General features: G+C 44.6%; 1 protein-coding gene and 1 pseudogene across 1 annotated transcript; both read left to right on the forward strand.

The window, feature by feature from the left end:
- The first annotated feature begins 1,819 nt into the window (after nt 1-1,819).
- LOC101713596 (MAPK regulated corepressor interacting protein 2 pseudogene) lies at nt 1,820-2,302 on the forward strand (annotated as a pseudogene).
- A 301-nt stretch (nt 2,303-2,603) lies between these two features.
- Nucleotides 2,604-10,813, forward strand: LOC147830285 (uncharacterized). The gene is made up of 2 exons (XM_087188513.1): nt 2,604-3,010; nt 8,897-10,813. The coding sequence occupies exon 2, from the start codon at nt 8,938-8,940 to the stop codon at nt 10,147-10,149; it is 1,212 nt and encodes a 403-aa protein (XP_087044639.1). The 5' UTR covers nt 2,604-3,010; nt 8,897-8,937; the 3' UTR covers nt 10,150-10,813.
- Nucleotides 10,814-12,923: the final 2,110 nt, after the last annotated feature.

A 12,923-nucleotide genomic window follows, 5' to 3' on the forward strand; every position in this document is an offset into this window, starting at 1 on the left:
ACAGATTCCTAGATACATATGAATTGCCAAAGTTAAATGAAGAAGATATAAAAATTCTAAACACCCCAATTACAATGAGTGAAATTGAGAACATAATTAAAAATTTACCAACAAAGAAAAGCCCAGGTTCTGATGGCTTCACTGCTGAATTCTACAAGACATTGAGAGAAGAACTATAGCCATTACTCTTTAAACTCATGAATGAAATTGAAAGGGAAGCAATACTTTCAAAATCATTCCTGGAAGCAAATGTTACTTTGATTCCAAAGCTGGGGAAAGACCCAACCCAAAAAGAGAACTACAGGCCAATCTCCGTAATGAACATAGATGCAAAAATCCTCAACAAGATACTGGCAAACAGAATAGAGAGAGTCAACAAGAAGATCATACACCCTGGCCATGTTAAATTTATCCCAGCGATGCAAGGATGGTTCAACAAACATAAATCAATAAATGTAATACACTATATTAAGAGAGTCAAGGACAAAAACATATGATCATCTCAACAGATGCAGAAAGGCATTTGACAAAATTCAACACCCATTCATGATAAAAATGCTACAGAAAATTGGAATAGAAGCTTTTTATCTCAACCTGATTAAGGCTGTCTATGAAAAACAAGCAGCCAACATTATACTAAATGGTCAAAAACTGAAAACTTTCACACTAAAATCAGGAACAAGACAAGGATGCCCACTATAGCCACTCCTGTTCAATATAGTTCTGCAAAGATTAGCCACAGCAAGTAGACAAGAGATAGGAAAGGAAGACGATAAATTGTCATTATTTGCTAATGATATGATTCTTTACATAGAAGACCCAAAAAATTCCTCCAAAAGACTTCTAGACTTAATTGACAGATTCAGTAGTGTATTTGGATACAAGGTCAACACTCAAAAAATAATAGCCTTCTTGCACACAAGTAACAGACTCACTGAGAGAAAAATAAAGGAAACAATTCTTTTTACAATAGCATCCAAAATAAAGAAATGTCTAGGAATCAATCTAACAAAGAAAGTAAAAGAATTCTACACTGAAAACTACAAGACTCTGAAAAAAGAGATCTAAGAGGCTATAAGAAAATTGAAGGACATCCCTTGCTTCTGGTAGGAAGAACCAATATATTGAAAATGGCCATAATTCCAAAACTGCTATATAGATTTAATGCAACGTCAATTGAAATTCCAAGAATATATTTCACAGAACTAGGGAAAACAATCCAAAAATTCATTTGTAACCAGAAGAGACCTAGAGTAGCGAAAGCAATTCTAGGCAACAGATACATGGCAGGGGGTATCACAATCCCAACTTGAAAGTATACTACAAAGCAACTGTGATAAAAACAGCATGGTACTGGCAAAGAAACAGACCTGAGGATCAGTGGAATCGATTAGAAGATGGAGAAACAACTCCAGACACACTCAGCCACATCTTTGAGAAAGGAGCCAACCATTCTCCCTGGAGGAAAGATAGCATATTTAATAAATGTTGGAAAAACTGTATTTCAACCTGCCAAAGACTAAAACTAGACCCATATCTATCACCATGCACTAAATTAAAATCGAAGTGGATTAAATATCTAAATATTAAAACAGAAACACTAAACTTGCGGGAAGATAAGTTAGGTAGAACTCTTGAAGACATTGGCATAGCAAAAGACTTTATGAAGAAAACTTCACTAGCTTGGGAACTAGCACAAAGAAACAACAACTGGGATCTCATCTTTAAAAGTTTCTGTACTGCAAGAGAAACCACCAACAGAGAGCTAAGAGAATGGGTGAGTGGGTACAGGCCGCCCCTGAGTGCGGGCCAGTGCACAATGCACACCATTACCAAGGGGCCCAGCAAGCTGGTCGGGCAGGGCCACACAGGTCCCATGCAGCAGCAAGTGGAGAGCAGGCTCTGCGAGCTCCTGAAATGCTGGCAAACCCCACTGCTGTCTTCACCACCCCTGCGGGCACAGCCCTGAATGCCATGGTCTGGCCCCTGGCCCCTGGCGAGTCAAGGGCCAAGGCTTCTCTTCAGTCAAATGAATGGCCAGCATCCCCTTGCCACATCCCCATCCTTCAAGGGGACCCAGGAGACCTACATGCTGGCCTATGAGGAGAACATCCACTTTGTTTCCAAAGCCTGGCAGCTGGTGGAGCAACAGCTGGATGGAAGCCCAGGTGCCAACAGTGGGCCAAAATCTGTGCAGTATGTGGAGAGGACCCCTGATTCCTCGCTGCAGAACTTAGTGCTCACTGACATGGGTGAGTGGTGGGCATAGCAGTTCCTGGCTAGAATCACCAACTGTTCATAGTGGCTCCCTGAGAATGAATGCTGCTATGGAGGACTGTTTGCCAAAAGAGGACGATGTTTCTCTGTCCAACATGCAGCCTGGCTGGGTGCCAGACACACCTGAAGTGTCAGCATTTGGACTTTTGCACCAGTTGTTCTCTTTTGGTCAGCTGTTCCAAGCTGCCAGAGGCCAGGGGCCAATCCTGTCTGACCTCAGTCCTGCTCACTGTACCCAGGAATCAGCTCCTGAGGCTAGCATGGAAGAAATCCAGGATAATAAAGTTGAAAAACTGCAAAAAATAAGAAACCTGTAGGGGGCCCTGCCCCCCCCCGCTGGAAATCTTGAGTGCCTTTTACGGACATATCCGGGCCTGCTACAAATCTACCCGGCAACAAGGAAGTAGCCCCAGTACCCTCCTCTTGCTCCTCCCCTCTAGCCCTACGGTATATATGTTGTAACAGCTTCTGCAATAAACGAGACTTGATCAGAAACCTGTCTTGTCTCCATCTCTCGTGTCCCCTGTCCCCTCTCATCCTCGCTCCCCCTCTAGGGTCTCCGTTGACTTACCCGCGGGCTGGGACAAGTGGCGCCCAACGTGGGGCCAGAGAACGGGGGATCCAGTGAAGGACGCTGCTCAGGGGCCCTAAGATTAAGATTGAGGAACAAAGAGCATACTCGACATAGAAGAGGCTTGCGATTGACGTGGACCTGCCGTCTTTTTGCACCTCGGTAAGTTGAGCAGCGATTATGGGACAGGGCATTAGTCAGCACGAACTGTTTGTGCAAGGTCTCAAGAAGACATTACAGGCACGAGGGGTAAAGGTTACAGTCAAACAATTGCTGAAATTTTTTGATTTTATTAAACATCTCTGTCCCTGGTTCCCTGCTGAGGGAACCATTGACGAAGAGAGATGGAAAAAGGTGGGGGAGGCTCTCCAGGATTATTATGCCACTTGCGGACCCGGGAAGGTCCCGATTGCGGCGTTCTCATATTGGAATTTGATTAATGATATTATTTCCCAAAAAGCAAGGGATCCACTGGTAGCTCAGGCTATACAGGTTGGGGAGGTAGCCCTCCATAGTGGTGAGGAGCTGACACCCGCTGGTGACACTGACGCAGTTCCCCGGGACGCCAATATGGCGCCGGGACCCAGGCCAGTTAAGGCCACGCCTTCCTCGCCAGACGAGGAAGAGGACTTGATGTCCTTTGACAGTGATGATGATCCCGCCCCCGACGGACATAACGTTCCCTCGGACCAATCCCAAACGGCCGCGATCCCTGCCAAGCCCTATAAGGCAAAGCCTTGCCGGACCTCCGCTTCCTCTTCCTCCATCACTGCCTCTAAGGCAACCCCACCCTCATGGGAGGTTCCGCCCCTATATCCCTCCCTTCAAGCCTATCGCTGCTTGCCTCTGCCCCCAGATCCACCCCAAAAGGACTCCGGAACTGACGAGTCTGCGGGGGAAGCATTGCGGGGCGGCTCTGGGTGCCCCCCTCCTTATATCCGTCCAGGCCCCAGCACTCCCGCTTTGGCCTATCCTGTTGTTGATCCCCAAAAGGAACTCCGGGACAAAATAGACTTCCTAAAAGAACAGATAAGGTTAGAAAAGGAACATCAAGAACTTATTACCCAGCTTGAGGGCTTAAGAACAGGCAAGGCTCATGGAAATGTCCCTAGAGAGGACACCCATAAGCCACGACCCCCCATTAGAGGGGCGACCCCCAGGGTGCCGTCCGGGTCAAGGGTACCCCTAGAACTTGAGCCCGTGGAAGCCTTCCCTGTCACTGAGACTGTTGACGCACAGGGTCAGGCATGGAGACACCATGGCGGCTTTGATTTTAAGGTTATTAAAGAGCTTAAAACGGCTGCGGCTCAGTACGGGGCCACTGCACCTTACACCATGGCTATTCTAGAATCGGTGGCAGAAAATTGGCTCACCCCAATTGATTGGCAGACTCTGGCCCGTGCCACCCTTGCAGGAGGTGACTACTTATTATGGAAATCTGAGTATGTTGAGAATTGTCGAGAGACCGCTAGACGCAATGCTCAGGCGGGGAATGGTTGGGTGCTTGACATGCTTCTTGGGGAGGGGGCCTACGCCGCTAACGACCAGCAAATGCAATTTGACGCGGGGTTGTATGCCCAGATTCAGACCGCAGCCACTAGGGCCTGGAGGAAACTCCCTTCCAAAGGAGACGTGAGTGCCTCCCTCACTAATATCCGGCAGGGGCCGGACGAGCCGTTTGCGGACTTTGTCCACCGCCTTCTCACGGCGGCAGGCCGGATTTTTGGGAGCGCGGAGACAGGGACAGATTTTGTTAAACAGCTTGCTTTTGAGAACGCCAATGCCGCCTGTCAGGCCGCTATCCGCCCCTATAAAAAGAAAACTGACCTTTCCGGCTACATTCGCCTTTGTTCTGAGATTGGGGCCGCCTACCAACAGGGCCTTGCCATGGCGGCCGCCATGCAAGGCTTCACAGTCAAACAATTCTTACAACGCCACGTCGGCAATAAATGCTTTCGGTGTGGGGCCATCGGCCATTTTGCTAGAGAATGCCCGACCGCTAAAATGCAGGGCCCCGACGCTCTGCCCCCAGGGCCCTGCCCCCGATGCAATCGGGGGAGGCATTGGGCGAGTGAGTGCCGATCCAAGACTGATGCCCAGGGTCGACCCCTCCCCCCTCTCCAGGGTTTGAATTCGGGAAACGGGAAAGGGGGCCAGCCCCGGGCCCCCAATTCCAAACAAATTTACGGGGCGCTCAATTTTGCTCCAATAAACAGCAATCCATTTCAGACCTCGTCAGAGCCACAAAAGGAAGTGCCGGATTGGACCTCAGTGCCACCACCCACACAGTATTGACCCCAGAAATGGGAGTTCAGGCCCTTGCTACGGGAGTCTTTGGACCCTTACCTAAGGAGACCTTTGGCCTCGTAATAGGCCGAAGCAGCAGTACCATGAATGGACTGCTGGTTTACCCAGGAGTGATTGATAGTGACTACTCTGGGGAAATTAAAGTTATGGTTTCTTCCCCCAAAGTTATTAATACCATTCAATCAGACCAAAGGTTTGCCCAATTGTTACTCCTTCCCCTTCTCTCCACCTCTAATAAGGCTCTTAAAAACGCCCGAGGCAGCCAGGGTTTCGGCTCATCTGATGTCTACTGGTCGGAGGTACTTTCAGCACAAAAGCCTCTCATGACCTTGTGGTTAGATGGGAGACAGTTTTCTGGGTTGGTCGACACTGGTGCCGATGTAACTATCATAAAGGGAGAGGATTGGCCTCAGGCGTGGCCATAGAAGGACACCCTCACCCATCTCAAGGGTATAGGGCAGAGTCAAAATCCTAAACAAAGTGCCAAAGATCTGACCTGGAGGGACCAAGATGGTAATCAGGGCACCATTCAACCTTATATCATCTCAGGGTTACCCATTAATTTATGGGGGAGAGACCTATTATCACAAATGGGGATAATTATTTCCAGCCCCAATGAAATTGTCACTATGCAGATGTTTAAAAATGGGTACATTCCAGGAACAGGGCTGGGAAAACACCCTACTAGCCTTACTCACCCCATTGAGCCTGTCCCTCGGCCCCCTCGAGCAGGGTTGGGCCATTTTCCATAGGGGTCGCTGATACTCCTGCGGTCCATGCTGAAAAGATCACCTGGCTCTCGGATGATCCAGTGTGGGTCGATCAGTGGCCCCTCTCCAAGGAGAAGTTGTTAGCAGCTCAACAGCTGGTGCAGGAGCAGCTTCATGCTGGCCATATCATTCCTAGCCATTCCCCTTGGAATACTCCCATTTTTGTCATTAAAAAACGGTCGGGAAAATGGAGGCTCTTGCAAGATCTCAGAGCAGTTAATAAAACTATGGTACTCATGGGAGCTTTACAACCCGGTCTTCCCTCACCGGTAGCCATCCCCCTTGGATATTATAAGGTTATTATTGATTTAAAGGATTGCTTTTTCACCATTCCCTTACATCCTGCAGATCAAAAACGCTTCGCTTTTAGCCTCCCGGCGACCAATTTCTGCGCCCCAATGCAGCGCTTTCAATGGCTAGTGCTACCCCAAGGCATGGCCAATAGTCCCACCCTGTGCCAGTCATTTGTAGCCACAGCACTTCAATCCACCCGAGACAATTGGCCTCAAATGTATATTATCCATTACATGGATGATATTCTCGTGGCGGGACAATTGGGAAGTGAGGTTTTGGCTTGTTATGCTGACCTTCGGCGGGCCCTTGAATCTTGTGGCCTCCAGATTGCCCCTGATAAGGTTCAACTAAAAGACCCTTACAGTTACCTCGGATTTCAGATGAAGGGACGTCATATTTCCTCCCAGAAGCTCACCTTGCGGCTGGACGGTCTTAAAACTCTGAATGACTTCCAAAAACTGCTCGGAGATATTAATTGGCTTATGCCCTATTTAAAGCTCACTAAACATGACCTGAAGCCTCTCTATGATACCCTGCAAGGTGATAGCCACCCCACTTCGCCTCGGGAGCTCACTGCTGAGGGGCGCAAAGCCATTAGCACGGTAGAACAAGCCATTCAAAATCAGACAATTACCTTTGTAGATTATAACTCTCCTTTACAATATATCGTTTGCAGAACCTCTCTCTCCCCCACCGCTGTCTTTTGGCAAACCGCTCCCCTTTTATGGGTTCATCTCCCAGTTTCCCCTAAGCGGGCCTTTTACCCTTATTATGTTGCAGTTGCAGACCTGATTGTTCTAGGTAGAGACCATGGAAAGATGTACTTTGGAAAGGAACCTGATGTCATTATCCAACCCTACCTTAAAGATCAAATCGATTGGCTTATGCAGACTACCGATTCCTGGCCAATTGCTCTCGCTTCTTATTCAGGATTATTGGACAATCACTATCCTCCCAACAAACTCATTGACTTTGCTAACAGACATGACTTCATTTTCCCAAAGGTCACTTCTTGTTCTCCTCTGCCAGAAGCCCTATCCGTTTTTACAGATGGTTCTTCCACTGGGATGGCTGCCTATGTGTGGGACGATAACATTGCCCAGTTCCAAACCGCCCACTCTTCGGCCCAATTAACCGAGCTGCAGGCAGTTATAGCGGTCTTTTCTACATTCCCTGCCCGAGCTTTTAATCTTTTTACTGACAGTGCTTATATTGCTCAATCTGTCCCCTTATTGGAAACATGTGGATTGATCAAACTTGCTTCTCAGACTGGTGGTCTCTTCCTCCAATTACAAGATTTAATCAGAAAGAGATCCGAATCCTTTTTCATTGGACACCTTCGTGCCCACTCTAACTTACCTGGCCCACTCACACAGGGCAACCGCTTAGCAGACCTAGCTACAAGACCTCAAGTTTTGGCCTGTTCAATAAATACTGATGCCCCCATTCCAATTGACCAGGCACAAAAGGCACACCAACTGCATCATCTTAATGCTCACACGCTTCGCCTTATGTATAAGCTTACTAGAGAACAAGCTAGACAAATTGTTAAGGCCTGCCCTACGTGCACTCTACACCTTCCTACACCTCATCTGGGAGTTAATCCTCGTGGCTTGATTCCAAATGCCCTCTGGCAAATGGACATCACGCATTACCCTGAATTTGGAAATCTTAAATATATACATGTCAACATTGATACCTATAGTGGATTCATATTTGCCACCCTGCAGTCCGGGGAAGCTACTAAACATGTCATCGCTCATCTCCTCATTGCCTTCTCAGTACTTGGATGTCCACAACAAATTAAAACAGACAATGGTCCCGGCTATACCAGCTCTGGCTTCTCCAACTTTTGCAAACAATTTGAAATAACACATATAACGGGAATCCCATATAATCCTCAAGGACAAGGCATTATAGAAAGGGCTAATCTCACACTCAAAATTACTTTAGACAAAATAAAAAAGGGGGAATGGTACCCTACCAAGGGGTCTCCTAGAAACCTGATATCACATGCACTATTTATTCTTAACTTCTTAAATTTGGATGCCAAAGGTTCATCTGCAGCCAATCGTTTCTGGCAACCAGAGACGCAACGACAATTTGCCTCAGTGATGTGGAAAGACCCCCTGGACCACTCATGGCACGGGCCCGATCCTGTACTTATCTGGGGCCGAGGATCGGTGTGTATTTATTCCAAGGAAATGAAGTCAGCCAGATGGCTCCCAGAACGCCTAGTAAAACAAATTGATGGGCGTGCTAATGATGCCGATGACCTGACGTTGTCCAATCCTGATCAGTTAACAATGGCGCCCGCAATTTCAATTTAAAATGAGCAAGGATATAATTCAGCTTATCTAGTAATGTTTGGGTGCACCCTGATGTTCTACACCGTCTTACATGTTTGTCTAGTGTTTGTTGTTTGTGGTCATGTAATTGAGCTCAAAATGTTCTTTTCTCTTTAAGGGATATTCACCCATTGTTACATTGATGATGTTATTTTGTTAAAGATATGCTTTTCTCTTGGATCAAGGTATCACTGGAATTTATTAGATTAAAGTGATTTTTAGATGGGAACTCCCTTTGATGAATATAGAAGTGGCCACCCAGAAAATATTGTTCTGGTCTTAATTCCTCAAAGGGACTCCTTAGTGAAATTTATATCATGTGATCTTAGGGAACATCGTCATCATTTAAAGTTTGGACCTCCGGCGCACAATGAAGAGGGAACTCATGAAGGACATCTGGCTGAATGAACGATCCGAAAACAAGAATAGGATGAGCTGGAAATGCCTAGTTCCCCTGATGTTGCTGACCAGGGTATGGGTGGTGTCGCCTTCAGAAGGGTTAGACCACATGAAAAATATATGGATTCAGTTGGCAGGCTCGCTCAACTTGTCTGAGTTTTGTCTAAGTGCTGATGTAAACTTTCATTATATGTTGGGAAGTTGCCTCGTTCCTGTATGTACCCCATTGGAATCATTGCGGCCTTATACTCTGTTTAAAGATATCCCAGGAAAAAATCTCACATATGCAGATAGTTACAATTGGGGATCTGCTACTTGTCGCAGGCCCAAGAATGCTGTCAAATTATATTCACCTAAGGTAATTATGTCTAATAAGACCGAATGTGCTGTATACAGAAATTGTACAACTAAATGTCTGCAAGTTAAACGTTTGGAAAACATGTCCTGCCGTGTTGAACAAGAAATTATGTATAGTAATTGCCATGTCTCTTTGCCAATGGGTTGGTTTTACACTTGTGAAAGGGAAACTTTTAATTACATTCCGGCCAACTTGAGTGACACTCGTTGTTGCTTGAGTCGGTTGGCTGTGATATTACCAGACAGAACTGATTTGATTGTACCTAATCGAATTAGACGGTGGTCGCCGTATACCGCCCCGGGATGTAATGATGATGTGGGTCTATTGACTGATGCAGAAGTGTTAGTCATGATAGGGTCTTTTGTTGCTCTGCCGTCCATCGGGGTGCACGCGGAAGCGGCAGTACGAAGATTAGCCTGTAAAGTGGTAAAAGGATTGAATGCCACCTCCACCGCCCTGGCGTTGATTAATCAAGAATTACAGGAACAAAGACAAGCTATTTTGGATAATCGAGCAGCAATAGATTATTTGTTGCTTTTTCATCACCAGGGCTGTGAAAAAATAAAAAATATGTGTTGTTTTAATTTGACTGACAATGGAGAAAAAATCGATGATACAATAAAACAATTGAAAGACCTGGCTAATAAGGTGCACAATGAGGATGGCGGAGACCTATTTAAATGGTTGACCTCATGGCTACCCAACCTACAATGGGTAAAACAATTGTTTCTTGCCATTGCAATTGTATGTGTTTGTCTGTTATTGTCATGCTGCTGCATACAATGGATACCAATGCTTATACGTAGAAATCGCTTTGATTTTTAGATAAAAGGTTCAGGCTGATATGATTTAAAAGCCTTGTATTCCCCTTTGTATTTTAACCTATGTTAATCTTAGTAACTAAAATGTCCTCGGATAGTTCTGATTTTGTAAGGTTGTGATTTCCCCTGGAGCTATAGTGGAGACAAAGATGTACGTCAAAATCAGCGGTAAATTACTGTCAGGATGTTGGCTGGACATATGCTACATGGGCCGATTCCATCTCTGCCACGGCGTAAAATTCTCGCCCCACCTGGTGAGCGGGCTGGCAAGCCAATGACGGGCAACTGAGCAAGCGTGCCATGCAATGAGAGAGCCCTCGTGTGCCGCCTAAGACAGGTGCCAGAGCCTTGATTCTCTGGTTAACCGATGACGGGTAAGGTGCACGGTGCAGACACGTATGTTGCTCTGACCCAAGACAGGCTCAGCCCCCGCAGGCTTGATTCTCCTGACGCTTTTCTAAAAAATAATTTTAAAAGGGAGGACCTGTAGGGGGCCCTGCCCCCCCCCGCTGGAAATCTTGAGTGCCTTTTACGGACATATCCGGGCCTGCTACAAATCTACCCGGCAACAAGGAAGTAGCCCCAGTACCCTCCTCTTGCTCCTCCCCTCTAGCCCTACGGTATATATGTTGTAACAGCTTCTGCAATAAACGAGACTTGATCAGAAACCTGTCTTGTCTCCATCTCTCGTGTCCCCTGTCCCCTCTCATCCTCGCTCCCCCTCTAGGGTCTCCGTTGACTTACCCGCGGGCCGGGACAGAAACCCTACAATATTGGAAAAAAATTTAGCAGTTCTACCTCAAAGGACTACTATCTAGGATATATAAAGAACTGAAAAAATCAGAACCCCCAAATTTAAAGACCCAATTCAAAAATGGGTGTCTGAAATGAACAGACATCTCCCAGACAAAGAAGTAAAAGAAGCAAATAAGCATAGGAAAAAATGTTCAACATTACTGGTCATTCGAGAGATGCAGATGAAAACAACACTGAGATTCCACCTCACCCAGAAAGAGTGGCTGCTATCAAGAAATCAACCAATAACAAATGTTGGTGGGGGTGTGGAGAGAAAGGAACCTTTCTCCATTGTTGGTGGGAGTGAAGACTGGTGCAACCACTGTGGAAGTTAGCATGGAGATACCTCAAAGAACTAGGACTAGAGGTCCCATTTGACCCAGCTATTCCTCTGCTGGGTATCTTCCCAAAAGAATTATACCACAGCAATATATGTGTACCCATGTTTATAGAGGCACAGTTTGTAATAGCTAAAGCTTGGAAATAGCCCAAGTGTCCATTAACTGGAAACTGGAAAAAGATGTGTGTGTTTTTTTTTTAATAAAATGGAGTACTATTCAGCAATAAAGAATGACAAACCAGAGACATTTATAGCTAAATGGATGCATTTTGAGGCCATACTATTAAGTGAAATAAATGAGACACACATATGCAAATACTGAATAGTTTCTCTGGTGTGAGAAACTGAAAATATAAATAAGGATTAAAGTGATTGTAATGAAACATTGATAATTTGAAATAGGATGAAAAGGTCCAAAGAGGTAGCAGAAGTGGGAGGGGAAGGGGAAAGGAAAGAAGAGAAAGGAAAATTTGTGAGAAAAGCAAAAATGGAAGCAAAGTCTTTGTAAATATCGTAGGGTGGAGTGAGTGAATGGAGGACAGAGAATGGGCAAAAAATAAAAACCAAGATACATCATGTACAGGTACAAGTACCCAACAATAAATGTAAATATACTGCATACCTAAAATGTACCAATAAAAGAATTTAAGGAAAAAAAGTGAATAAATATAACAAATAGTTATTAGAAAACAAAAACAAAATGTTTGAGTAAAATTAAAGAACTTCTACACAACAAGGGCAGCAATCAGCAATGAATAAACAATCTCTGGGATTGGATAAAATATTTAAAAATTATAAATCTGAAACAAAGTTAATATCTAAAATATATAAGCAATTCAAACAATTCAATTTCAAATAAACAAATAATCAAATTGAAGATACTGGAGAAGGACCTAAGAGGAACATCTCAAAAGGAAGCATACAAATGACCGATAGATAGCATCTAAACAAATGCTTGGCATTATTAAAAATTAAGTAAGTGAAAATTAATCTCACAAGAAAATATCACCTCCACATGCAAGAATGACAATTATGAGAAAGATAAAAGCTAAATGTTGGCTTGGATGTAGGGAATAGTAAAAATTGATATTCCCTATTGATGGTGATTTAAATTAGTCTGGATAGAAATGTAAATTAGAACAACTGCTATACATAATAGTGGGAAGGTACCTCAAAAATTTAAAATAGAGCTACCATATGATCTAGCAGTTTTAATCATGGGTACATATCCAAGGGAATCAAAATGAATCAAAAACATATTTGTTCTTTCATGTGCATTGCTACTAAATTCCCCATATACAGAATTAAATCAACCAGTTATCTGTAATGATTGAATGGCTAGAGAAAATGTGTGCATATGTGTGTGTGTGTGTGTGTGTGTGTTTGTAATGGAATATCTATAGCATATTGACAGATTTGTACAACCATGACTACAATCAAATTTAAACCATTTTTGTTATCCCAAAACAAATCACTCTACTCACTACCTATCATCTTCCAATGCCTCTCCTCTAAATCTGGGCAACCACTCAGTTATTCTCTATCTTCATTGATTTTTCTATTTTGGAAATACCAATAACAAAGACTTCAAAAATTTCAAAGACATGGAAATCTTGAAAAGAGAATTCTCATACCATGGAGGA

The sequence above is a fragment of the Heterocephalus glaber genome, unplaced genomic scaffold (genome assembly GCF_053883595.1).
Source record: "Heterocephalus glaber isolate CG9 unplaced genomic scaffold, H.glaber_assembly_v1.0 deba00000281, whole genome shotgun sequence".
Lineage (NCBI taxonomy): Eukaryota > Metazoa > Chordata > Mammalia > Rodentia > Bathyergidae > Heterocephalus > Heterocephalus glaber.

Bases quoted from the DNA above. Each gene is read 5' to 3' on its own strand.
- LOC147830285 (XM_087188513.1), top strand. From the start codon at position 8,938: ATGAAGAGGGAACTCATGAAGGACATCTGGCTGAATGAACGATCCGAA.